The following is a 27,536-nucleotide window of genomic DNA, read 5'->3' on the forward strand; positions in this document are numbered from 1 at the left end:
TTGGACTTTTTAAAGAAACCGTGGAGCAAAAATAATTTTTTTTTTTAACGTTTATTTATTTTTGAGGTGGGGTGAGAGGGGCAGAGAGAGAGGGAGACAGAATCTGAAGCAGGCTCTAGGCTCTGAGTTGTCAGCACAGAGCCCAAAGCAGGGCTGGAACTTACAAATTTGAGATCATGACCCAAGCAGAAGTTGGACGCTTAACCAACGGAGCCCCCAAAAATAATTCTGAAGATTTTTTTTCTTCCCTGTAAAGTGGCAACAGAAATGAGTTTGCATGGTATGACAGTCTGGACACATGAATCAGTGAAGAAGGCCACTTCAGTGTGGGGAGTGGTGATAGAGGAAGGGCAGGAAATCTGTGAGTTTACCCCTGAACTGCCCAGAGAGAATATAATTATAGACACAAATATTTAAATTTTGTTTATGAAAATTTGCCCAAATATTTTGTTTATTCAAATGCTTCTTCTTTTCTGTATTTACTACAAACACACCCTTTCTTTCTTTCTTTTTCTTTTCTTTTTTTTTTTTTTTAACTTTTTCTGTTTCTGCTTTTGTGGGACACTTCTGTTTTATGGTTGTAATCCAGGCATTTTAAAGCTGGGCCACGAATATTAAAGACTGGAATCCTGAAATGCCCCACCTGTTTAAAGTGTCCCCTTTGCCAAAGCATGTCTCCCCACTTTTTTAAGGAGTCATTTAGGGTGCTGCTCACTGCTTATTAGAAGGGTTGTGTAAATATTTTCACATTTATTTCTGATGGCACTCTTCCTAGGTAGGCACTGTTATTATCACCATTTTGTAGGTGATAAAACGGAGGCTTAGAGGGGTTGCATATGGTCACTATTCTGTGGGTGGCAGAGCTTCAATTTCTACTTGGGTTCTGTGGACATTCAAGGTCACCTCAACAACATACCACACTGCCCCCTTCCCTTAAAACGGATCGAATGTGATGGAAACTTTGGAAAAGACACTAACAGCTGGCCTCCAGGAGACACCCCACCCCCAAGAAGCGGGCCACCCAGAACTTATCAGGGGGCCTAAGTGCCTTTAAACCACGATACTAGGGTTTCCCGTCACTAGTTAGCAAACCTGAGTTTGCTTTTACCAGAGAGCCCTAATGCCACAGAAACCAAGTAGTGTAATTCTGTGCCAACCTCTGGTGTTGTGACAGATTAGATCCTGAGGGCCAGGTCCCTCCCCCTGTGAATAAAGCCCAAGAAAATCGTCTCCGAAAGCGGTTATCCAGAGTTTTGGTTTAGTTTAGTTCAAAACAGGAAATCATGCTCCCCAGCTCCCTCTCACCTCCTAAACCCCAGCTGTATTTTCTCTTTCTGGTCAAGAAAACTGCCTTTCGATTTTATTAAATAACGAACATACTCCAAATCAGGTAGTTGTTTAGGTAGTTTTCTCCTTCACACTTTTCCAAATTTTCTAAATGTTCTACAACGAGAATGCAGCTTTAAAACAGACGAGCGTTAAAAAATAAATAAAATAGAATAAAATAAAATAAAATAAAAAGACTGGCGTTTGAAAAACCATATGATGGTATTCCAGGTTATTACTTCTTGAGAATATTGCAGTGAATATGAAAGACAATAACACGGAAAATGAGGTGGTGTACATTAAAAGCACTGTATAAACATTATTTAGGGGAAGAAAGAAAAGCTCTAACTGAAACACAGCTTGGCGCCTTGTATTATGGTTTTATTCTGCCAATTAGACCTGAGACCTACTCCCCACTCCAGTGTGTGGGCTGTAGGGGTTTAAGCTGGAGAAAGCATCCTGTGTGTATGTGTGTGTGTGTGTAAGTGTAAGAAGTGTACCTATATTACCCTGTTTGTACACCTTTCAAAGTGGCCCTGGCCCCAAAGACTCTTCTGGTGTAACGAGCCTCTGGTTCTTGTCTTCCAGTAACCTCGGCCTCCAGAAGAATCAAATCATAGAAAGTAATGAGAGTTCCATTTGGAAGCGCAGTAATTTAAATGTGATCACCACCCGTTCTGCAGAGAAAGAACCAATCCCAGCGCAGGGAGCCAAGAAAGCACCTTTAAATGAACTTCCGGACCAAACTAGGTAAAAGGCAACAAAGACCACATTCTGCCGCGCCCACGGCCACTCGGTTTTCACAACGCGTTTTATTATTCATAAAAAAATAAATTTATTTACATTTGCTAGTTGCTGTGGTAGTGCAGCCTCGAGACAGCGGCGCATTTCCCCTGAGCGGGGTCACTGGGTACGTACAGCCTCAGCGGACCACCCAGCGCACTCCTCCCGCGAGGCAGAGCCTGGACGGTGGGCCGGGGGAGGCGACCAGAGCCTGGAGGCGGCAGGCCCGCTGGGGATGGTCAGGGGCCGGAGGAGGGGTGCTGCAAGGAGGCGTGGGAGGAAGGACTGGACGGAGGCCTGAAGGGGACGCGAGCCTGGTGGGGTGCGGGGTGCGGGGTGCGGGAGTGGGAGGCTCTAGTTTAGACGGGAGGCGGGTGGAGACAGAAGCCTGGCTGGGAAGCAGCTGGAGCCTGGGGGGAGTGAAGGGCTTGACTGCAGCCCGGAGGCAGAAGCGCCGGGAGCGCCCCGGGCCAACCCGGGTCAGGTGGTCTGGGAAAGGGCGCCTCCGTCTTTCCCTAGGCGGAGCGGGCGTGCCCCTGCCTCCCGGAGGCTGGGGTCCCGTGGGGGTACAAACCTGGCCCAGGTGTGCCACTCCCCTCTCTTTGCAACTTAAAAACATGCCCCGATGTTGGTCTCGCGTGAAGACTGCTGTCTGTAAAGCCACTCATCCAGAGCACGTTCTAACCACTGCCTCACCGTAACAAGCTTGTGCTGGGCAGGGCCCCGCCATCGTATACGTCTATCTGGCTCAGTCGGGAAACTAACTCGTAGGCGGTTTGGCACGACAGCGCGGGGGTCACTCTACACTGCTAAAGCCCGAGGCTGGCTCTGGTTGCGCGTTGTAGAGACAGAAGGAAGGTCTTTGGAAAAGAAAACTGTCGTCGCCAGGATCCCCAGCAGCCGCAGCCCTTGGCGCCCTGCGATGACGGCCACACGGCCAGCCCTCAGGCTCTGTCCCCAACGCCCGCCTCACGTCCTGCTCACAGTTCGGGTGGGTGGGGGGTGTCGAGGAGGATTTAGCAGAGTCCGATGGCACTTTTCCCCATTCTCTGGGGGTTCTCATGCTCCCTTCTCTCCGTGGCCCCCAAACACACGCGCTTGAACAGTAACTCCAGCAAGTGACTTCGATCTAAGCGGTGGTCCCACATAATCTGTTGGCTGCGGAAACTTCTTTGGTGTCGGTGTCAGGTCGTCCTGAGACCACGAACGGCCATGTCTGTAAAGTCAAAAGAGAATCAGACATCGAAGGAAAAAAAAAAATACCGTCTCAAAGCGAAACCGCTCTCTTAAATGAACCCTGGAATACCCCTGGCTTTGAGTAGCTCAGATTTTATCCGTGTTCTGGGAATTTGGGTATCTTCTCTCCAAAGTGGGATTTTAATTTTACTGGATTTTGATTGCGTGAGACGTTAAGACTTCCGTCCACGCTTCCTCCTGGACTTTGCCCTCAAGATGATTTGGTGAAACTTGCAAAAGTTTGGGATTTTGTGTTTAATTCCCTTCCCCCAGGACGCGCGCGCGCGCGCACACACACACACACACACACACACACACACCCCATCATCAGCCCTCCACTCTAAGTAGGAACTGGAATAGGTTCTTTCTCAAGCCTGGAAAGTTGGCAGGTTAGAAAGGGACTTTCCAGACAAATCCCTTTTGGGGAAACCTCTGCTATTCTGCAAGAACTTTTTAACATCCAAAGGCTGATTAAATAGAGCTCGGCCTTCCCTCCTTCCTTTCAGTAAGTAGGGCTCCTTAAATGGAACCTGTCTGACTCTTAGATGGAAAAGCTTGGGCGACAGAGACTTGCCATTGAATCTGCAACCGGCTGGTGGACGCAGATGGCATCGAGATTCACCCCGGAAGTAGGATTTAAGCCAACTGCTGTCACAGGGCAAAGTACCAGGTACAAAGATCAGAATGAAGAAGCACTGAAGGGTGCACGGTTCTTCCCCAGGAAAACGGCCTGGCCCCTCCCTTGACTGGGAGAAACTAAACTGGACTCCTCACCACCCATTCCAGCACCCCCCCCCCTTTCGGGTTCTTGCCAGGGGGCTGACCCTGCCTGGCACGCGGGAGCTCCCTGAGCATTTCCCGGCCGCTCGCCCCGAGCCTCGCGTGCGGCGCCCCTACCAGGTTCACCGGGTGCACGTAGCCGTTCTCGTAGCGGTCCTCCTGCAGCAGCTGCCGCAGGTGCGCGATGTAACTGGAAGCCAGCCGGAGCGTGTCGAGCTTCGAAAGCTTAGTGTCTGGGGGCACCCAAGGCAGACTGGTCTTGAGCCTGGAGAAGGCTTTGCTCAGCACGCGCATCCGGGCGCGCTCGCGGGCGTTGGCGGCGTTGCGCTGCGACTGCTTGCAGTCGGCCGCCGAGCCCTTGGGCGGGAGGGGCTTCTTGCCGCCGCCGCCCCCAGCCACGCGCGGCCGTTTCCTCTTGCAGCCCTCCGCGCCGCCGGCCGCGCCCAGCGCGCACCGCTCTTCCTCGCCGTCGGGGTCTTCCTCCTCGGCCGAGGAGTTGTCACTGGGCGAGATGTAGCTGCGCTCGGCGCCGCGGAGGGGCGGCCTCTTGGAGGCGGGGACCGGGTACCCCCGCTGCAGCCCCCGCAGCTCCATCTCCTCGGGGTCGCTCACCGAGCCGGTGGACATCACCGCGTCCCCCACGCCCACGCGCGCCCGCCTTCCTGCCCCAGGCCAGCCTCGCGGTGTCGGCCTTCCGCTCCCTCTGGCGGAGGCGGGGGGCCAGGCAGCGTTCGGAGCGAAACTGGAGACCCGGGTAGGCAGCCCCGCCGGGGAGCGAGCCGTGCCGCGGACCCGGGAGAGCGCGGGCCGAGGAGTCCGCGCCCCCGCCCAGGCCCCGCGCGCACTAGCGCTAGCTGCGCCTTTTGACAGGACTATTTATTTGTACTCCTCGGGACAAACCACCCGGGCAAAGACGAGGGGGTTGGAAAGGGGAGCAAGAGGTGGGGCGGGGGCGTGGAAGGGGTGGGGACCGTTTTTCTGCGCTCAGGATCTGCTGTTGGGGGCAGGGAAGGGGAAGTCTCCGCTGAGCCGCGATTTGGGGCCCCGGGTCCGTGGGACCCTCAGATTGTCAGTGAGAGATGTGTGTCGGGCAAGTGAAGGAGGGGACCTTGTTCGTACCCACCCCACTTCCACGCCCAACTAGTCTTAGCGATGGCGGAGATTGCCAGACGCTTCAAAGAAAGCCCTAGGATCGCGACCTCTGCTTCTCTCCCGGACTTTTCAGCGGAACTGTTTCCCAGGTTCATAACGCATCATGTAGGACTGCCTATCCTGGGCTTGCCCGACCACAGCTTAAGAGCAAAGCAAGCAAACAACACTGACAACAGTTAACCTCTCCCTTTTCCGTCCTCCTTTTCCCCTAACGTGGCTTTATGATTTACAAAGCACTTTTAGTACATTGGTTCGGTTCGTTCCATTTTCAAACATCTGTGACTTAAACGTTATCTCCACTTTGCAGAACTTCAAGCTAAGCCACAGAGATAGAGATTTAAGTAAAGGACCCCCAATCACCGGGCTGGTAAGTAGAATACGGACGGAGATCCGTGTCTAGCATCCCCGGCCCCTCGGTCTTCAGTCGCTAACACGCCTCCCTCACCACACATCACAAGCCGTTATATCCACTGTTTTCCACTGTCTTGAGAATTTGATGCTTCGTTTTGTTTGTAATACCACAATGCATAAGGCAGAAGCTCTTGCCCCAACTCTTTGCGTTGTAGTCTAAGGAATCGATTCCTATTTTAGATTGTGTACTGAAGAGCACACTCCGACAGAACAGCGTCCAGAATTATGGTGTTCATTGCCAACCAAAAATAAGCCCTCTGCCCACTCCCCTCCCCCAAAGAAAACAAAACAAAACCGTGGCCTCATTATTTTCTAACTCAAAGGACCTTTGCAGTAGGTAGGTGCTCTTGGAATGGGTACTTCACTTTGGAAGGAGGCACCTATGGCCAGCTACTGAGTGCCTGCTGTGCGCCAGTCACTGGGCTGGGCGCCATACGACTGCCCACAGGAATTAAAAGAAAACAACAAAACAACAAAATGATTAAACCACTGCGAGGTTGGGGTATGGTAACTCCGTTTAGCAATGAGGAAACCTAGGCTTCAAACCGGAGTTAGGTGTTTACTTGTCCTTTCCCTGAAAGCTCACAGGCTCCCAAACGGAGCCAAGTGCGAGGAAAGAAATGTGCAGTCAGCCCAGGACAGAGTGGGCAGAAGCCATGGGGCCAGCCTCCCTCCACCAGCAACTCCGCAGAACAAATGCTCCCGGCTTCGTGCCTGAAGTGCCACAACAGGTGGCTGGCCTGGGCTGACTTCATCACTCAGGCATCATCCACCTTCGTATCCCAGGCCAGGCCTCCCTGGTGGGGGATGTTTCACACAAGCCCTCCTGGTCTCCCTCATTTGTAGAGGTTTTCTCCCTATACATTTTGTCATTTTGTTAAGGGATGGGGCAGGAGCTCCTCTGGGGATCATTTGAGTGAAAATATCGCTCATTTTCCGTTCTCTCTGGGCTGGGAAAAGGCAGAGAGTATCCACAGAATGTAGAGTTCTTCATAGGGGTGCTCGAACTTGAACTTGACTTTAGGTGCCACAGGCCAAGGAGGGAAGAAAAAGTGAGAAGGGGGAGCGAAGGATGTAAAAAGGAGATCGTAAGCTAGATTTCTGCATCACCTATTGGTGACTTGAACCTATCAGTATAAATACATAGTCTCACACATTAGAGGCAGGCATATAGGTTTTAAAAATCTGGATTGTTTATACAGGTGCAGAACAAAGTCTTTCTTTAGAAAAGATTAATGGTGGGCAAAGTGCTAGTTTTTCTCTAAACAGTCGCAAAAATCTGTACCCAGTCTCAAAGCTAAGCAGGTCATGGCCAGTTTCTCTTGCTTGTAGGAACTGACTGACCCCAAATGTTTCTGCTTATTTTTTTCATAGCTCTTTCCTTTCTGTTTCTCTTCTCTTCTTTGTGCCTCTTTATCTTTCCGTCTTTCCATTCTTTTTTCCTTCTTCTTTATCTCTGTTCCTTCTTCCCTCCCTTCCTGTGTTCTCTTTCAAGAAAGGCAGCTATTTTCATCTTCTTTCATTATTCCTTTCCCTCCCTTTCCTTCTAGTAATATTTTTCTTTTACTCTTTTTTTTTTCAAGTTGCAGACTCCCAATAAAGATCAGGAAGTGTATCTTCAAATGCATTTCATATTAGTGTGTAACTGCAGTTTGCTTTAAGCATGTTTGTAATATATGACGTCTGTCACCTCTTTACACTTTGAATATGCTTTTACTTTCCCTTCTCTCTCAATACAACAGCCCCATGAGCTGAACAGTGCAAGTATAATTATTCTTTTGAAGGTTCAGCTATTCTAATGTTTTGGCAAGTTGTACACTGCAAATGAATCGTAAAGACTTTATTTTTGTATTTTAAAAAAAGCATATTGAAAATAATTCCTATCTGCCCCTGCTTTGCAACATGTTTTCTTTAATTTTTTTTTAAAGTTTATTTATTTATTTTCAGAGACACAGAGAGAGTGCAAGTGGGGGAGGGGCAGGGAGAGAGGGAGAATCTGCTGCAGGCTCAGCACAGAGCATCACCTGGGGCTGGAACTCATGAACCATGAGATCATGATCTCAGCTGAAATCAAGTCCAGTGCTTTTCCAACTGAGCCACCCAGGCACCCTGCTTTGCAACCTTTTAGATTTGTGGCCTGAATATACAGATATTTATGGTATATATTAATCGTCTTGAAATTCTTTAAGATGTCCTTTTTAAGTAGGCAAGGGAGGCTGGGTGGGCTAAAAGTTACATTATAAAACAAACATTAATACATTTAATAATGTTTTCTAATCCTGGTTTTCCTGCTTATTGGCTGTATGACCTTTGGCAATTTCCTTTTTCTGAGGCCCAGTTTCCTGATCTATAAAATGAACTATCTGTCTCATAAGGGAGAGGAAGGGTATGAGCAAATGCCTGGGCCAGAGCCTGATACATGGAAGAAGTTCAATAAATGCGAGTTATTTTCATCACTATTAATTGCTTTGTCCAATGTCATATAGCTAATAAGTATCAGGTCAGGAACTGACCCAGGTTTTGTACTCCAGGACTTGTTCTGGGTTTTCGATGGCCCCAGGATGCCATTTGCTTTAACTGCAAGCTTCTAGGGTTTGAAGTACATGATCCCATTTCCCATAGATCTTGTAGGAGACCTCACTGAGGGAAAATGGATGGGCCTACATTTCTTTCTCCAGGTTCTCTTGCCGTAAAGTCACAGCACTTCTCCAATCCTCACTCTCCTTATTTAAAAACTGGAATAACATTCCTAAATCAGAGTTATTGAAAGGTTTACATGAAATTGTGGTGTATGTGAAAGCACACTCAGATGTAACACGGAAAAGGCACTTAATATATTAAAATATTTTTAAATGCAATATTTAAATATTTTAAATGGTTTAAAACATTAAAAATATCTAGGGGTGCTTTGGTGGCTCAGTTGGTTAAACATCTACCTCTTGGTTTTGGTTCAGGTCCCGAGCTCATGGTCTTAAGATTGAGCCCTGTATAAGACTCCCTGCTGAGCTTGGAACCTGCTTGAGATTCTCCCTCTCCCTCTCTCCCTCCCTCTCTCTCTCGCTGCCCCTCTCCCACTCGTATGTACATGTGCATGAGCTCTCTCTCTCTCAAAATAAATATTTAAAAATGTATTAAAAATATCTAAAACTTAGGTTTTCTAAAAAGGTAGACCAAGGTAGGTTAATAATTAGAGACCACAGAAAATAGGCCATTTATGGCCACTGCCCCTTCTAACTCTGTTGGAAGACTAGATGCGAAAGTCTGAATTTGGGCTGGTCAGGTGGGTTTAGGGTTTTGGGAGAGGAGCGGTTGCATCTACGTTCTGGGAACACCAGGCCAAAACATTAGTAAGTAAATGCTTAAGAAATGATTGCTGTGACAATGCATTTGAATGGAAAGAGCCCTCCCTACTGACCTTCCTGGTGGTATCTTCCTAAAGTCTCCTGATATTCTGAGCCATCTGGATGGCTGAAGAAATTGCCATATCTTTGATCTACAAAAACAGAGTCTCCAATTGGCCAATATGGAAGCCACTAGCCACAGAAGGCTATTGAAGACTTGAGCTGTGGCTAGTCATGTACAGTAGAGTAAAACACACACCAGATATTGAAGACAAAATGAATAAGATCATGTAAAATACATCATGAATATGTTTCCAAAATTATGTCTAACAATGATGGCATTTTGGATATATTGGGTTGAAAAAAATGTGATTAAAATTATTTTCACTTGTTTCTTTTTGGTTTGATAATGCAGCTACTAAACATTTCGATTTATATATGCGGCTCAGATTATTTTCTTTTGGATAATGTAGGGATTAACTATGCTACTATAGATGGAGTGTATAAGGTTCACTGTGAGACCAACTCCCACCTACTCAGGACACACTCTCGTGGGAAAAAGCATGATCATTCGGGAAGCACACATGACATCACGTATCTTGTCCCTCATCCCTGTCATCTCCCCCCTGCACCTCACCACGCGTCCTCAACCTCACATAATCCACCTGACCCTAGAACATGCTGAGAGACACTCTGCCCTACTATGTAACGGAAGCCTTAGCCCTGGAGAAGCATTGAGCTTGATCCCCCCCAGGCATAACGGACACTCTGCAGACATCAGCCAGAGCTCCATGGCCCAGTTCATTAGGCTTTCAGTGCTTAAGGAGCAGGACACCTAGGCCAGCGAGGTAAAAGATCTGGGGAACGCTGTGCACGGGCCACATGGACTGCTAGTCACGTGGTGTGCTGGTCACACGGGGAGCAGGTCGGTTGGAGACACAGTTAGGCCAGCCTCACCCCAGGCCCTGTCTCTTCTTTCTTTGGCTACACGAAGCCACGTGCCCAGCTCTAGGTCCCCTGCAGCCTCCATCCCGGGTCGTCCAGGATGTCCCCTCCACCCCCACTCCCAGCCCAGGAAGGAAAGGGACTCCTGGCATTTGGGCGCCACCAAGGAAGCGGCCAAGCACCTGTGGGAACACTCGGAAAGGACAAGAGGAGTTCTCTGTCATCTACGACACAACCAGTCATCCACTGCTGGCTTCTTATCCAGAAGTTGTGCCAAGATTTTTGCTTCCTTGGAGCCCCAACAGGCCTCAGTGCGTAGACAGGCCAGTGCCTGGACACATCAGGTCTGCGGAGGCTCGAGGGCGAAAAAGTCTGAGTATGTTTCAGAGACCTGATTTTCTCTGCCATCAAGAGGGAAGGAAAAAATCTTCACTGACTGTCTTGACAAGTAAAAATGCAGGTGGCTTTGGGAAAAGATTTTTTTTAAAGCAGTATCTGCGGATTGAAACCGTAAACTCTCCTGCCCCTGGCATGCTGTGTATCTCCTGAAAATGACTTTGACTGCTCCACTAGCAGAGTGAAGCACACCAGCTCTCAGGGAGAAAAAGCCCTGCGGTGAAGGCCTCCGAAGGAGGCCTGTTTGAAGAATCTCTGGACCTCATTGATTTGGGGGCATTCTGAAGGGTGAGCTAGTCTGAGTGCAGTCTTATTTTTTAAAGAATCTCTTGGGGCGCCTGGGTGGGTCAGTCAGTGAAGCGTCCGACTTCGGCTCAGGTCATGATCTCACCGTTCGTGGGTTTGAGCCCCGCGTCGGGCTCTGTGCTGACAGCTCGGAGCCTGGAGCCTGCTTCGGATTCTGTGTCTCCCTCCCTCTCTGATCCTCCCCTGCTCATGCTCTGTCTGTCTGTCTCTCTCAAAAAATAAACATTAAAAAAAATTTTTTTAATCTCTTGAGACAGACTTCCACTTTTGGGCAGAAGCTAAGAAACTTCTGTGCCAGGAGATTTTTAGTGTTTATCGGCAGTACTTGGAAGTGTGAAAATATTTCATTATCAAAACACCCCTTGAAATGTAGCACACTGCTCTGGTCTCCAATATGCGGTCCCAAGCCTTGTTAATTGTGGAGTTAACCTGGGAGAGAATGACATCCTGCCATGTGGCTCCTCCCGGAAAGAGCCCCCTTTGCTGTGGACTTTAGAAGATTTCTGCATTTGTCAGCTGAATGGTCTTGGGACACTTGCTCACCTTCATGGACTTGTTTCTCTGTGGATAGCCCACCTCCCAGAGACTTCCCAGCGTTCAGGCACCCCTGGACAATGTAGGGCATTGCACAAGGTTAGTTCTTATGTTATTGTCTCCATCCTCTCTCCTAGGGTCCCATTCTTTTTGTACCCCCTGGAGCAAAAGAGTCATTCCCCTGCTGAGAGTTGCTTTCATTTTAGCAGCCGTCCAATCCTCCACGACCCCCGCCCCACCCAGTGCCTCATCCCCTACGGAACACCCAAGTGAAAACTAAATGCCTCCTGGCGCCAGAAGGAAGTTCTCATGTAATAGATACTTTGTGGTGTCAGAGAGCAGGGATTCTGTGCACTTTGTCCACCAGGCCCTTAATCAGCTCTTCTATAAAAGAGGGGCCTGGCTTATTTACATGCAAACTTTGTTTCTCCAGCCCCAAGCCCCTCTGACCTCCAATTCTAAAATGAGCTCTCATAGATGATCAGAAAACAGGGAAGTGTTTTGGGAAATGTGCCCACTTTTTCTTGATTTCCCCCCCCCCCCCTTTGGCTTATCTGTGCGGCTCTGCCCAATTAGCAAGGAAAGTGAGCCAATTAACTTGCAGCGGGGGGAGAAAAATCCACTCTGTTACATTCCTCTTAAGGTCTGATTCTCAAGCAGAGCTCCTTGAGGATGTTGCAAACATCCTACCTAAGGAACCCTCACGCCTGGTTACATTGCCCTGCTCCCATCCCTTCTTAGACTGCCACATTCTGGCAGCTTCCTTTAGGGAAGAGAGGGGCAGAATTAAAAAACAAACACAACAACAAAAAAAACAACGAAAGACTTAACTGTAAACTCAATGAAGGCAGAGACTGTGTCTTGTTCATCTGGGTATCCTCAGTGGCTAGCAGCTTAAGAAGGCACTGCCGAAATATGTGGTGATTGAAAACATTCACAAACACATGAGCACAATCCGGCCTTCACCCATAATTAATGGAAGGTGCACACTCAACCCGTAATTTGCCCTTCATTTAACCAACTCAGTTTATTCCTATGTACTCTACCCTACTATCAATACTTACAGAGACCCAATTACATTTCTCACTAACTGAATGGACTTTTAAGAGTTATTTCCTGTTTTTAAATGTAGCTTATGTATCCGTCTACTTTTCGTATGATATACTTGCCACAGTCCCAGGGTTCATTCCTACTAGCGGAAGGATTACATTTATTATGAACATCCCAGCAGCAAGATCTCTTCTTATAAAAATGAACTCTAGCTTTAAATACCATTTGTAACTTTTTATTCCTGATTGAAAAAAAAAATCAGAATTTTTATAAAGTTGCAGAGGATCACAGACCTACAAAACCTCAGATTACTCTTTTTCTCATAGAATGAAGAGAGAATGGGACCCTTGAAAGTTTCATGGGTTAGCAGAGAAGGAGGACTCAGAAAGACAGGAATCTGTGAGGTGAGAGGAAAACCAAAAGTGAGTAGTGTCATTGAAAACAGGGGAGGAGTTTCAGGAAATCATGGGTGGGGACTTCCAGTTGAGATGCTATGGTAAGATCACATTTTGAAGCTTCCCTTGTGCTCCAAACACATGGTAATAAGAGTTAAGATGTAGAAATAGAAAACTAAAAAGACATAGTCATGTTCAAAAGCAAGAAAAAGTACCTCTGTGCACCAGGACTGGAACAGAAACAGAATGTTGAGTAGGGTTGAAGTTCCTGGTGGGTCCTCAGCGTCTCCTTCAGGCAGGAGTACTCCAGAATTGAGAACCTTTGCAGAGAAGAGGAGCCTAGCTGTCCCCTGTGAGGACGGAGACTCCCCTGGGTCACTCCTTAAATTAGGATGCTGGAACAAGGTGCTTGCAGCCGCTAAGGAAACACACAGAAGCAGGCCTAGCCAGTGTATTGGCTCTGCGACTGGGTCATTTTCAATTGTTTTAGTCTCTTAATTATGGGTCACATTTTTCTGCTTCTTCACATGCCTGGCAACTTTTGTTTGGGTGCCAGACATTATAAATGTTGTCTGTTGGGTTCTGGATATCTCTGTATTCCTGTAAATACTGTTGATCTTTGCTCTGGGATTCAGTTAAGTTACTTGGAAATGGTGTAATCCTTTTTGGTCTTCCTTTGGAGGTTGGTAGAAGGAATCAGAGCAGGGCTCATTTAGGGGAAATCATTCCCCTACCAAGGTACGAGTCCTATGAGCACTCAACCCAATGCCCTGTGAATTCTGAGATTTTCCAACCCAGCTGGAGCGGGTATTATTCCTGGCCCCGTGTGAGTACCTAGCACTGCTCCCTTTGATCTCTTTTGGTGGTTCTTCCTTCAGCCTCTGGTAGTTATTGATCAGCTGAACACCCCAGGGGGCCCTCTGCAGGTCTCTGAGTTCTGTCCCTGGGTAGCTCCCTTCTTTCTGGTACTCTGCTCTGTGAATTCTAACTGCCTTGTTCTCTGCAGTCTCTCAGCTCTGTTCTCTCCATTCAGGGAGTCTGCCTGGGTTCTCCCTTTCTGCTCCTTAGCTTGGAATGTTCTGGCATGGCAATAGCTGGAGAAACTATAGCGATTTTAGGGCTTGCATTATTTGTTTCCCTTCTCTTAGAGTCCACTAACCACTACCTCATGCCCCATGTTTTGAGAGTCTCTATTTCTTATATTTTGTTTGTTTTGTGGTTGTTTCAGGTGGAAAGGTAAGTCTTATCTATTTTGGCCACAAGTGCAAGTCTTTGGACTTCTACCTTAGTGGGAAACTAATTTTTCCTTTTTTTTTTTTTTTAAGGATGAGAGTTGCTTAAACATGGTTGTATTTTGATGAAGAGATTAAAGATATTAACAAATATGAGAAACAGAAAGGAATAGTGATGGGCTAACTTCTCAGAGGAGGTGGAAAGAATAGGGACAGGGGTTGGCTTTGAAAAACAAGAAATATACCTCTCTGCCTAAAATGAGATGAAAATAACGTGGGTTGCCAATGTAGATCAGCAGAGGTTTGTAACAGGAAGTTTGAGAGGTAAGCTCCCGATGGTCTCTGTTTTCTCAATAGAGTATAAATTCAGGTTACTGACTTCAGATAGGGGAGTAGGCATGAGGTATCCAGATTTTAAACCGTGAGAAATGTGAGAAGTAACCATTTTAGAGACTATAAGAAAGGTCTGATGAGGTGTAAGGAAAATTATTTGAAAGAAGTGTTAAGGGCTCTGATGAGGTTGACTGAATAGCATTTTCAGCCATTAACAACTGTGAAGTAATCTAGCATAGTGGCTGATACGTAGTGATTTTCAGTTAGAAATAGCTGAATCTTGGTAATAAGATTGCCTGTTTACATCCTTGGTAACAAGAACTGGCAAGAATGAGCCATTAGTGGGTGAGTTAGGTTTTGATGAGGTTAGAGAGGCAATTTAGGAACATGATGTCTAGGGGAGACACTCACAGAGATTTAGATGAAGCCTCTATAGTTGGAGACCCCTGATATGCAAGAGAAAGACAAAACGAAGGCATACTTACATATTACATATATATATATATATATATATATTTATATACGTATATATATACATGTATATATATATGTATAATTTTATTTGGGGGTTAAGTGAAGAGGGAAGGATTTGGAGAGAGGCGGTAACACTGTGTTGCACAAGACTTGAGGGTGCCATTGACATAGAGTACAATGTGAAAGAATCGGTATATTTCTTCTATTTTTTCCGTTGTGCTTTGTCTATATAAAAGACAAAAAATCTATAAATGCAGGCATACATGCATATATAAACACAAACTATTCTTCAAAATTTAGGTTGAGAGTATTAGCAGATTTCTCTCAATACGTCCCACAGCCACCTAGGTCACAGCAAATAGTGGGTATTTTACATCAATACTAAACCTCTGATTTCTTAATATTAGCCATAGGGTATGGACTGGCATGTGATGTATAATTTAATGGAGGGAAAAGGTGAAATAGATCAGATTATCTGTCCCGCCATGGACCTTATTTCCTTATTCTGCATACTAAATTTCAGTATCTCCTCACATTTTACAATAAACGTATTGAGGTTAACAGAGGCAAAGTCCCTTGCTGAGAATCATGGAGATAGTTGAAGGGGAATTCAGAGTCCCGGGATAGGAGTCTAGCACTCTTGTTACCATATCATGCCCATGATGGCTAATTTTATGTGTCAGTTTGGCTATGATACAATATCCAGATATTTGGCCAGACATTATTCTAGATGTTTTCATGAAGGTGTGTTGTTGTTGTTGTTTTTGTTGTTGTTGTTGTTTGTTTTTGGTGTTTTTTTTTTTAGATGAGCTTAGCATTTAAATCAGTAGACTTTGATTAAAACAGATTATCCGCTGTAATGTGAGTGGGCCTTATCCAATCGGTTGACTATCTTAATAGAAAAAGACTGACCTCCCCAGAGGAAGTGTAAATTCTGCCAGGAGACTGCCTTCAGACTTGAACTCAACTCCTTCCCTCCATCTCTAGCCTGCTGGTCTACCCTGTATCTACTGTTCTTGGACAAAGTATGCTAATCCTAGACAATTTAGTAAGCAGGATAATATGTAATGCTATGCACTCTGTGCTTAAATTGGGAAAATTAAAATTATGAAGGGATATTGAATCTCATAGTTCTTGAAATTTAGTCCTTATTTTCAATGTCATGGAAAAATTATTCTATCCAGGGAGGAAAATGTTCCAAGTAACTATAAAATATCAAAACATTGACTTTTCATATTTCTTTTAATATTATCATGCTACTTTGTCAAAAAATATAAATTTTAATTAGAAATTTTTCTTCATGTCGCTTGGATGGATATAGCCATCTTTCTTTTAATAGAATTATCATTTTTCAAATCACAAAATTCACCCTTTACAAATATGCAGTTCATTGGTTTTTAGTCTATTAACAGGTTGTACAACCATTATCATTATGTATTTCCCAGACATTTATGTCATCCCAAAATGAACTCCTATACCAATTAGCAGTCAGTCCATGCCTCTTGGAAACCACTAATGTTTCTGTTTCTCTTTTTTTTTTTTTTTATAGTTCTTTTTTTCAACGTTTTATTTATTTTTGGGACAGAGAGAGACAGAGCATGAACGGGGGAGGGACAGAGAGAGAGGGAGACACAGAATCGGAAACAGGCTCCAGGCTCTGAGCCATCAGCCCAGAGCCTGACGCGGGGCTCGAACTCACGGACCGTGAGATCGTGACCTGGCTGCAGTCGGACGCTTAACCGACTGCGCCACCCAGGCGCCCCTAATGTTTCTGTTTCTGTGTGTTTGTCTATTCTGGACACTATTACATAAATGGAATCATCTAATTGCATTTATAGGCCATTCATATTATAAGTCACAGACCTTTTGTGCCTGATTTACTTCACTAAATATGATGGGGTTTTTTTTTTCAAGGTTTACCCATGCTTTTCATGTAATAGCACTTCATTTTTATATGGCTAGATAATATTCCATTGTTTTTACATACCAAATTCTGTTTATCCATTCATCAATTGATGGATGTTTGGTTTGTTTCCACTTTGTGGCTATTGGGAATAATGATGTTATGAATATTTGTGTACGGTGTTTTGTAGAACATATGTTTTCAAGTTTCTTGGGTATATATCTAGGAATGGAAATGCTGAGTCATATAGTAAGCTTATATTTAACTTTTTGAGAGTCTATAAAAATATTTTCCAAGGCAGGTATACCATTTTATATTTACAGAAGCAATGTAGAAAGTTTCCAATTTCTCTCCATTCTCACCAGTACTTTTTATTGTTTTTCGTTTGTTTGTTTTGATTATAGTCCTCCTAGTGAGTATGAAGTGATGATGTTTCATTGTGCTTTGGTTTGCATTTTCCTAATACCTAGTGATGTTCAACATCTTTTTGTGTCCTTGTTGACCATTTGTGTATTTTCGGAGAAATGTCTATTCCAGTTCTTTGTCCATTTTTAAATTGGATTGTTTGTCTTCTTGTTGTTGAATTATAAGTATGCTTTATTTATTCTGGATAAATACATGATATGCAAATATTTTCTCCTGTTCTGTGAGTTGTCTTTTCGTGTGATTCTTTCCTTTAAAGCACAAGAGTTTTTGACTGTGACAAAGTCTAATTATCTGGTATTTTCTTTGATTGTTTAGGTTTTGGGTATTGTCTAGGAAATGATTGTCTAATCTATGGTCACAAAGATTCATTTCTGTGTCAGCAGTAATGTTCTCCCTTTAATTGCTGATTTTAGTAATTTGAGTGCCATATCTTCATTTTGGTCATTCTAGTTAAATGTTTAATTAAGTTGACTATTCTTTATTTCTTATTCTCAGTTTTATTTCTACAGTAATCATTGTTTTGTCCCTTTTGCTTATATTTGGTATGGTTTATTACTCTCTTTTCTAGTTTCTTAAGGTAGAAGGTTAGGTTATTGGTTTGAAGTCTTTTTTTTATTCTTTTTTAATATAGGCATTTATTATAAGCATGGTGGATAATTTTATATGTCAGTTTAGACTAAAGCGTGCTCAGATAGCTGGGAAAACATTTCTTCTGGATGTTTCTGGGAAGGTGTCTCCAGAAGATTAATATTTGAATCATTAGAGTGCATTAAAAAATACTGCCTTTACCAACGTAGACGGGTGTCATCCAATTCCTTGAGGATGTGAATGGAACAAAAAGGTGGAGTAAAGGCAAATTCACTCTCTCTGCTTGAGTTGAGGTATCTGTCTTCTGCCTTTGGACATCAGCTGGGCTATTTCTTAGGCCTTCAGACTCAATCTGAATCACACAACCAACTTTTCTGGTTCTCTAGCTTGCGGATGGCAGATGTGGGGACTTCGCAGCCTCCCTAATCTTATAAACCAATTCCTATAATAAATCTTCTCTTATATATATATACTGTTGATTTTGTTTCTCTGGAGAATCCTGACTAATACAACAGCTATAAATTTCCCTCAAGCACTGTTTGTGTTGTATTCCTTAAGTTTGGTTTGTTGTGTCTTTAGTTTTTTTCATAAGTATTTTTAATGTGTTGTATATATCACACCATACCTAAGTATAACATTTTCTTTTCAAAGTATTTTCTGATTTCCTTTGTGATTTCTTCTTTGACTCTTTTTTTTTTAAAGGAGTGTTGCTTACTTTCCACATATTTTTGAATTCCCAAATGTCCTTCTATTACTGGACAAATACTTTGTATTATTTCAATCCTTTTAAATTTATTGAGACTTCTTTCACGATGTAACATACATTCTATCCTGGGGAATGTTCCATGTGTACTTGAGAAGAATGTGTATTCCACTGCTGTTACATGCAGAGTTCTATAGATATCTGTAAGGGCTACATGGTTTATAGTATTGGTCAAGTATTCTGTGTCTTTGTTGACTTTCTTTCTAGTTCTGTCCATTACTGCAAATGAGGTATTGAAGTTCCAACTTCAATTATTGTTGAATTTGCTAATTATTCCTTTACTTCTCAGAAATTCTGTTTCGTGTATTTTGGGGCCCTGTTGTTAGGTTCTTCTGACTGCTCAAATATCCTGTTGAAACCCCTTTAGTGAACTTTTCATTAAGTTTGGATATTTTTCAATTCCAGAATATCTTTTGGGTTCTTTTTAGAATTTTTTTAGTCCTTAGACATGGTTTTCTTTTAAAAGCTCTTTGCACATATTTAAAATAGCTAATTTAGGGGCACCTGGGTGGCTCAGTTTGTTAAGCATCTGACTTCAGCTCAGGTCATGATCTCGCAGTTCGTGAGTTCGAGCCCTGCATCAGGCTCTGTGCTGACAGCTCAGATCCTGGAGCCTGCTTCAGATTCTGTGTCTCCCTCTCTCTCTGCCCCTCTCATACTTGCACTCTGTCTCTCTCCCTCTCAAAAATAAATAAACATTAAGAAAATAAAAATAAAATAAAATGGCTAATTTAAAGTACATGTATAGTAAATCCAGTGTCTGGACTTCCTTAGGGATAGTTTCCTATTGGTTGCTTTTCTCCTCCTCCTGAATGGGTCATACGTTTATTGTTTGTTTGCATGCCTCATGATTTCTTTGTAGATAACTGGATGTTCAAAATAACATAATGTGGCAATTCTGGAAATCAAATTCGTCCTCCTTCCCAGGGTTTGCTGTTGTGTGTTGTTGTTTCTGTTTAATGACTTTTCTGCATCAATTCTGTGAAGTCCGTACTCTATGTCAGGTGTGGCCACCGAAGTTTTTACTTGGTTAGCATAGTGGTCCACTAATGATTGGACAGAGGTTTCCTTAAATTTCTGAACTGCTAAATCTCTCAGTCTTCACTGAGGGGCTTTCTCTGTGTGTTGGGGCACTACTTCAATGCTTGGCCAAATAATTTACAATTTTGCCTTAGCCTTCACTTCCTGCTTGCACAGAACCTCAAGGTCAGCCAGAGGTGAGAGTTTAGGGCCTTTCAGGTCTTTCTTAATCATATGCACAGTTCTGGGAAGGTGCACAGACCTACCTGCGTTTGTGACTTTCTCAATCCCCAGGAGCATCTCAGAGCTTTTCAAAGCCTCTATGGAATTCTCATTCCCCAGAGTTTTCCTTTTAAATTTTTGATTAGCCTATTATTTCCCCCAACTGTTATTTACCTCTTTAGGCTGCTTCAAAGTTAAACAATTGCATATAATGGCTTCTGATAATGTGCCTGGGGAATAGATTTTTTTTGCACTGAATGAGCTCTGAGTCAGGTTAAATAAAGACATCTTTACAAGTAGGGTCTTCCAGGAACTAACAGGTCAAATAATGACAATTCTCTTGGAGTGAACTTTCATAGGAGTGCCATTTTCTATCTTCCAGTGGCTTCAAGGCTGCTGGGTTTCACTGTGATTTTGAGCTGTCCATTTTCAAGGCTACTGTGGCGTCAGAGAGGAGGTATGGGAATAGGGTAAGTTAAAATGCCACAAATCACACAGTCCTTTTCAAGATTCAGATGTTTTTCTTAAAAAAAAAAATACTACCCAGGTTGCTGGAAGCCTTTGGTTAATTTCTAGCATTCTGAAAATATTGATTCTGACAATTTTGGTGAGTTTTCTTATTGCTTTTATGGAGAAAAGACTTTTTGGAGGTCCTTAATCTGCCATTTTTGCTGACATCATCCCCTTTCCCACTGAATCTTGATATATATTATGTATGTCATTAGATCTAATCATAAGGGCAATAAATTAAGTGCCAATTCTCCTGTTCACCTGTAGGAAGGAGAATGTTAAGAGGTCCCCCATATGTTGAGGAATTCGTGTTCAGTCTTTTCTGAAGTTTTTAACTTCCCTTGATGCAAGAATCAGGCAGACCAGTGGAACCAAGGAACAGCTAGCTGCAGGGATTCGAAATGCTTGTTTAACACATTCTCATAGGTAAACACTCTCCTGTGCATTTGTGTTTTAGCCTCTTCATCTTCTGAATAGCTTGTCTGCGGTGAGACTTTCCCTGGCGGGGGCTGAAACATTCTCTTGAGAGAAGTGGGTGTAGGAACAGCTGCGACTCAAAGGCTTTCCCTTCAGATACGAGAGGAAAAGCTACTTAGAGGAAGAGGTGGGCTTAACTATTTGCATCTATGCTTATACAATTTGATATTCTCTGATACTTTTACAAAACAGTGTCTAGGTGAATAAAAATAAACAAAAAGTATTTAGCTTCTTTTATTCTTATCTCCCAGTTATGTTCACGTACAAGCATAAGTCTGTCGCTACTCCCGAGTGGTGGTGATTCTGGAAATCAGTAGTCATTCCAACTCTGGAAATGACAATAGTCATTTAACATGTATTCAATCAATACATTCTGTGATGAACCCAGTTAAATGAAGTTCACTCTTTCGGCAAAGACATGGTAAGCTTCTACTATGGACTAGGCATGTGATTACATTTGGCCATCATTCTCCAAGAATTCCAGAATTCTATTTCTTCTATATCTTGGTTGCAAACATGGACTATGGAATTGACTGTATTTTTACTGCCCCTTCTTTTAGTATAAACACAGCACAAAGTGATCCAATGTCACACAAAATATTCAAGATTGTTGTGTTTCCTCCTCTCACGCACAGACGTGCACACACACACACACACGTGTGCATGTACCCACACACAAAGCGAAATAGAAAAACTACCTATAAAACCAAGGGATGTTAAGTGAAAATAGTTTATTAACCTCATACCACTTCCTAGTATGAGACAAGGAATACTAGAGAACGGGTCATCAGTTAGTTCTTTTTTCCGCTGGTGTTGCTCAACATGCAGAGACATACTTCGATATTAATTTGAGACAATGAGATTGTGGGAAAATTTTCTTCTTGAAGGATTCCACCTCTACACCAAATATGTTCGGGGTACCATTTCCAAAGAGATCTCATTACTTTGTCTGGTTTAGTATTCGGACCGGCGAGATTGCCAAGGCTTTCCTGTTTACTGGCTGTCACCTTGTGTCCTCTCTGTCCACAAGCAGACACAGTTTGCATGTGGCTTGATACTCCCAGTTATGTGGGGGAGGGTGGGAACACTGACAGCTGCCAGAACGGCTGTGGTGGTGGACGGCTGGATGCAGGTGCATATGCTGCCTCAATTTGACAGGCTTTCAGGCTTGCATTATCTCTAGTGATATCCAATATCCTATCCAATAATGTCCTTAAAAACAACAGAAGCAGCACACTTAGCGTATTCACCAGGGCGTAGAGTTCCATAACGTTCACTCAGATCTGCACGGATAAAACATCTGCAATGTGTTATTTTTGTGATCTGCCTGGTCACAGTGTCACAGTAGCTTAGAAATTAAATCATGCACCTGACATTATGATACTTTGTTATCTGAACGATTTTCTTTTTGCCTACATCCTCTGTAGTACATAAGGATTCGACCTCTTAAGGTTTTATAACAGTTCCTTGCCAGAGTTGTACAAGGGATAGGTAGTCACTGCTGACCGAGTTATTCTTCTCGTGGAACGTTAGTGTGCCCCTGACTTTGAGATTCTGTTCCAGTGTCCGATCACTTCAGTTTAGTCCCCCTCTGCCACGAACTCACTAGACTGTGGTTGAGTCTCTTAACTTTCTAAATCTCTATTTTCTTGGCTGTAAATTAAAATGAATAATCCCTGCCTGGCAGTACCACAAGGCAGGCGGAAAATGCAATGATGAGGACTAATGTGCAAGTAGTTTGGAGATGGCTGTCAGAGGTAGACCAGAGCCAAAAATTACCTCTCCTCTCTGTCAGGTTCTCACCCATAAGAGAGGAATCACTAGCCAAACGGGGGTCCAAAGGATCATCATTTTAGGCAAAGAAGTTGCGAATAAAATTCTCGGCCCTGGGAAGTCGAGATTGGAAAATGTGGCTTAAACCTGAGGCCCAGATCGGGTTTCCTCTCACCCAACCCAAAGAAAAACCTCTGTATTTACAAAGAGAGCCCAGTCTGCTGTGCAGCCTTCCAGTCCCACTTACTTGAAGTTCAGAGACGGCTTCTGGAGGGCAGGAGGAACTGGAATGCAGAGAGAACGGCAAGCATCCCTACCGACTGGAGTAGGTTCTCCCAACACGGGCTAGTACTCAGAGACATGAAGCAGAATGGCTGGCACCAGAGTAGGAGAGGGAACTCACTGCCTTAGCACAGATCTGTCAAAGGGAACTAGATGCCGGGCCACAGGTGAGCACAGGCTCTAGTGGAAGCCAGGCTCCCACCAAACAGATTAGCACCTCTCCCCGCTGAGGGGGTGAACAAGCAAAGGGAGAAAGAGGTTGGGAGTGTTGGCATCGCCTCTCTCCAGAGTGAGGAAGAGACCGTACGTCTGCTCCTCTGTGGATTTATGACGGGGAACGAGAGTCTCTCCCTCTCATCCGACCATGGCAATGAGATGTGCACATGGCTTAGGGTTTGCTTTTATAGCGTTAGCCTCAGTGAAAAGTCTGAGGAAATTGTTTATATAAGGTACATTAGAGGCTACTTACACAGTCCCCTAATTTTACAGTAAGAAGGGGCCAAGAACAGGTTGGTGACCGGCTCAACTAGTTGATGGCAGTTGTCTAGTTCTTAGGAAGAAGATTAGATCCGGAAAACAGGGCACTCACCAGGGGAGGTGAGAGGACTTTGGTGAGAGGATGTGGGTTGCCATCGTGAGAGCAGCGGGGTACCCCGGGGAGCAAGGGAATGTGTTCTCATACAGGAGAGGGAAGAGGGAAATGGATGTGAAGGAGATGAAGGTCATAAGTTTGTTTAAAGCAATTTTATGCAAATGTTAAATTGTAGCTATAATGGAGATAACCAAGTTAAGCCATTAGCATGATTTTCATTATGTGAGGAAGGAATAAGTACTTCCTTCTCACTGCCCTTTGGAAGGTGCATTTTCTTCTCGGTAGTATTTATCCTTCAGTCCTTATGATGGAAAAAGTACGCAGGATTCCTCTGGGAAGTGGGATTCTCAGTCCACCTGGTAAAAGTGGGGCTGGCCTACTCCCAATGCTAATGGGCCGTGTGCCGACTTAGACCTGGGCAGTCAGAACATTTCCTTTCTCTACCTTGGGAACTGGTTCCAGGAAGGGCATGTGACCCAGTCCGGGCAAATGACAATCTTTTCCTGAACCTCTTACAAATGAAAATTCCCTTTGCTGGAGAGTTTGCAGCTGAGGTCGTGTAATATAAACAAAGAGTTACTGTTGACCATCTTGTCACCATGAGGAAGGAGTCGCTTTGAGAATGAAGGCAGCCCAGAGAAAAATGAAGCTGCAAGATGGGGAGAAACCTATGTTTTATTATATCTTTGAGCGTCTTAATCGGACATATCCAAGGACAACATCCCACTACAGTTTTCGGTTACATGGGCCAATACGTTCCATACATGCCTTTGTTTTGGTTTAAAGCACTTTAATTAAGATTTCCGTCACTTTAAGTCAAAAGAATCCTAATTCACTTTGTCTTTGGTACGTCTCAGAATGTTATATGAGGGCATCTTTTTTTCTCCTCTTCTTTCTTTTTCCTCTTTATTCATCCAGGTATATCTCAACCTGAATAATAAAGCAAAGAATCAAATCCTGTTTTTTAAAGGTCAGGAGAATGTTCCATTTTTCAACAATATTAGGCTATGTCTTTACCCAAGACTGTCTTCAGGTTCACAGCATGGTTATATCAGAACAGAAAGCTTTTTGTAGTTATTTACTGCTGCATCACCCACCACCCCAAAACTTTGTGCTTATAGCAACAATCATTGTATCATATTTGGTGATTTCGTCTGTCAGGAATTTGTCTAAGGATCAGCCAGGCGATTTTTCTTCTCCACATGGTATCGACTGGGGTCACTTGGAGATGTTCAACTGATGGCTGGCCTGGCTGAGACAGGCCAGGATGGCTTATGCCTGACATCTTGGTGAGGATGGCTGGAAAGCTGGGTTCAACTGGGGATCCTTCCCATTTAGCCTCAGGGCTTCTTCACATGTTCTTTCACGGTGGCTCAGGACTTCATGAGTGATTGTCCCAAGTGGTCCTGGGTGTCAGCTGCGAGACCTCTTGTAACCTAGACTCAAAAGTCAAAAGATGTCATTTTCACTTCATTCTGTTGGTCAAGCAAGTTACTCAGGCCAAACTAGCTTCAAGGAGGAAAGGAATTAGATAATTAAACTCCATCTTTCAGTGACAAAAGTCGCAAGTTGTCTGTTGCCATCTTTAATCTACCACAGGGTGGGGTAGCAGTGAGAAGAGCTTGAGCTTTGGGCTTGGACAAACCTGTCTAAGCAGAGTTTCATCATTCCCTAGCTGTGATTATGGAGATTACCTGTAAAATAGGGAATACTAAAACATCATGTTGAGAATCAAGTGAAACAATTTGTGTCAAGTGTCCCAGGACAGTGCTTGCTACCTAGTAGTCATTCAGTAGGTTGTATTTGGATTTCTTTAGAGAGATCTAAAGCCTTGATTATATGTTTTCTTTCTGCCACTTTGTGGAGGGGCTCATGAACTCTAGGGGCCTCTTCTTGGTTCCAGAGCTGACAATGTTGCAGATTGTTGCAGATACTATCAGTCTGCCTGGGGCCAGGATCATTTACTTCCCTAGAGGAATGGTGTCAGCAGAAGGTAACAAATTCATCATCTTTCTGCGGGACTGCAGTTCCTCTGCAGCATGGGCTTTCTCACCTCACTGTAGCCCTGGCCACAAGCTAGACTCAGATCAGGTCTGAGTACAGCTCAGCATGTGCTGACATTGAAGGGCATTAGAAAAGTCAGTTGAGGGGCCCCTGAGTGGCTCAGTCGGTTGAGCGTCTGACTTCGGCTCAGTTCACAATCTAATAGCTTGTGAGTTTGAGCCCCGAGTTGGGCTCTGTGCTGACAGCTCGGAGCCTGGAGCCTGCTTCGGATTCTGTGTCTTCCTCTCTGCCCCTCCCCTGCTCACGCTGTGTTTCTCTGTCTCTCGATAATGAATAAACATTTAAAAAAATAAAAAAAAAAAAGAAAGAAAAGAAAAGAAAAGCCAGTTGAGAGCTCAGCAGTTCATCTGTGTAGAAATCTCATCTGTGACATCTGGGATCCCCGTCAGCCTCAGAATTCCCTTGATATTGACGTCAGTGTTCTACATTCGTGAAGTCCCTTCATCTCGAGCCACCACCCCCCTCCTCTCTTTATGTCATCATAATCATAACAAATTGGCTGTACATGCTGGCTGTCTGGGAGGGAAATAAATTTTATGGTTCTAGTATAATGGGAAGAAAGGAGAGACACGCATAATGCTTGTACTTGGAATTACTAAACTCTGGGAGCCGTTATTATCATCCCCACAGCTGAGTCTGTGGGTTTGCATTTGGTATATAAATTCCTAAGGGCTACTGCTGAAAGTTATGTGTGGAAGGGTGTTACTGATGAATGAGGAGTCTTCTGTATGATAAAGCTTAATATTTTATTCGGTGTTTGCATAAAATTAGTGAAGTGTCATGAGTATATGGATGTTGCCATGATTTTTCAGTGGGTTGAGAAAAATAGTGCCTTTTAAATGAGGCTCCCCTTTAAAGTTTCGTAAAATAGCGATTTGATTATCATTGACTGTCTCAAGATATTTGTGTTGTCACTTCTTTAAGTCATCTCATGTTGCAACATTGAGGCAATCTGGAACGTGGGTTTGCAGTTTCTGTTCTGAGGAGCAGGCCAGCTGGGAGCCCCACACAGATAATATGCTCCGCTGCTGTGGGAAAATAGAAACCTCGCTCATCACTTAATGACCCCTATAGATTCAATAATTTTTTTAAGTATATTTTAAAATAGCGGTTATTGAAAAATCTCTATTTTTTAATAAGGATATTTCAACTCAAATATTTGAAAGAAAGATGATCAATTATTATATATTTTTTAAATTGATTGGAATGTCAACCAGGTCAACAATGGATTTTTTTTTTTTTTTTAGTATTTATTTATTTTTGAGAGAGAGAAACAGAGCACAAGAGGGGGAGGGGCAGAGAGAGAGGGAGACACAGAATCCAAAGCAGGCTCCATGCCGTGACATCTGGGGCTCGAACCCACCGACTGTGAGATCGTGACCTGAGCTGAGGTTGAAAGCTTAATTGACTGAGCCACCCAGGTGCCCCAACAATGGATTCTTAAACAAGGTATTATATATCTTATCTATCTTACTTTAAATTTTAAGGTCACATTAGCTAAGGATATAATTTTAAGAGGATATATATTGGGTTGAAAATTACAGTCAGCCAATGGTGTATTACCACATTATTTTTCTGACAATTCAGGCATTAAACTCAATTTATGGGAGGGAAAATAATCCGAGTTTTGTTCTTCCTCATTAAGTACTTCATTGATGCTATCAAGCCATTTGAGCTGTGTTTGCTCCAGTAAACTATGGACACAGCAAGACCTCTTTTATTCTCTTAAATGGATGTGTTCATTGGGTAATATTTGTGTAGTGGTTTGAATTCCTCAAAATATACACATTGTTCCCTAAATTCAATTGTATGTGCTAAATGTCTCATAAAACACACAAAATCATTTCCCACTATAATTACTTTAAAACAATACAATTTTTGAATATATAATGAGGCCTGTTAACTAGAATATCTACTTCCCTTTCACTTTAGCAGCATTCCCAAGACCTACCTATTGTCTCTGTCTGAGTACATTTTATCATATAGACAAAATAAGTATCTCTCCACTAGTGGAAAAGCAGTCATACTGAACCAATTAAAGCAAGCAAAGGAAAGAATTAGCCGAGAAAATCTGTGGTGCTTTACGGATGAGATGGCCTATACAATATCGTACCTCACATTATCATAACTCACAGACTTCTTACTTTCTTAATGAGTGACAATAGCAAATCTGGAAAACATCTGCCTTGGAAAAGAACACTAACTGCTCTCTGCTTAAAAAA

General features: G+C 43.7%; 1 protein-coding gene and 1 long non-coding RNA gene across 2 annotated transcripts in view; one reads left to right on the plus strand and one right to left on the minus strand.

Moving 5' to 3' along the window:
• Window positions 1-2,119: 2,119 nt before the first annotated feature.
• Window positions 2,120-4,752, minus strand: MSC (musculin). Its single transcript, XM_019453264.2, has 2 exons — window positions 4,243-4,752; window positions 2,120-3,325 (listed from the first exon to the last, which is right to left on the minus strand). Exons 1-2 carry the CDS (start codon window positions 4,750-4,752, stop codon window positions 3,239-3,241), a joined length of 597 nt encoding a protein of 198 aa, XP_019308809.1. The 3' UTR covers window positions 2,120-3,238.
• A 16-nt stretch (window positions 4,753-4,768) lies between these two features.
• Window positions 4,769-27,536, plus strand: part of LOC128775298 (uncharacterized) — a 29,810-nt gene continuing 7,042 nt past the window's right edge. Inside the window, exons 1-2 of the long non-coding RNA XR_008419923.1 lie at window positions 4,769-4,879; window positions 5,585-5,644. This is a non-coding gene — a long non-coding RNA (uncharacterized LOC128775298). The remainder of the gene's footprint in view (window positions 4,880-5,584; window positions 5,645-27,536) is intronic.

Source organism: Panthera pardus, unplaced genomic scaffold, assembly GCF_024362965.1.
Source record: "Panthera pardus isolate Hobbes unplaced genomic scaffold, ASM2436296v1 HiC_scaffold_7, whole genome shotgun sequence".
Taxonomy (NCBI): Eukaryota; Metazoa; Chordata; class Mammalia; order Carnivora; family Felidae; genus Panthera; species Panthera pardus.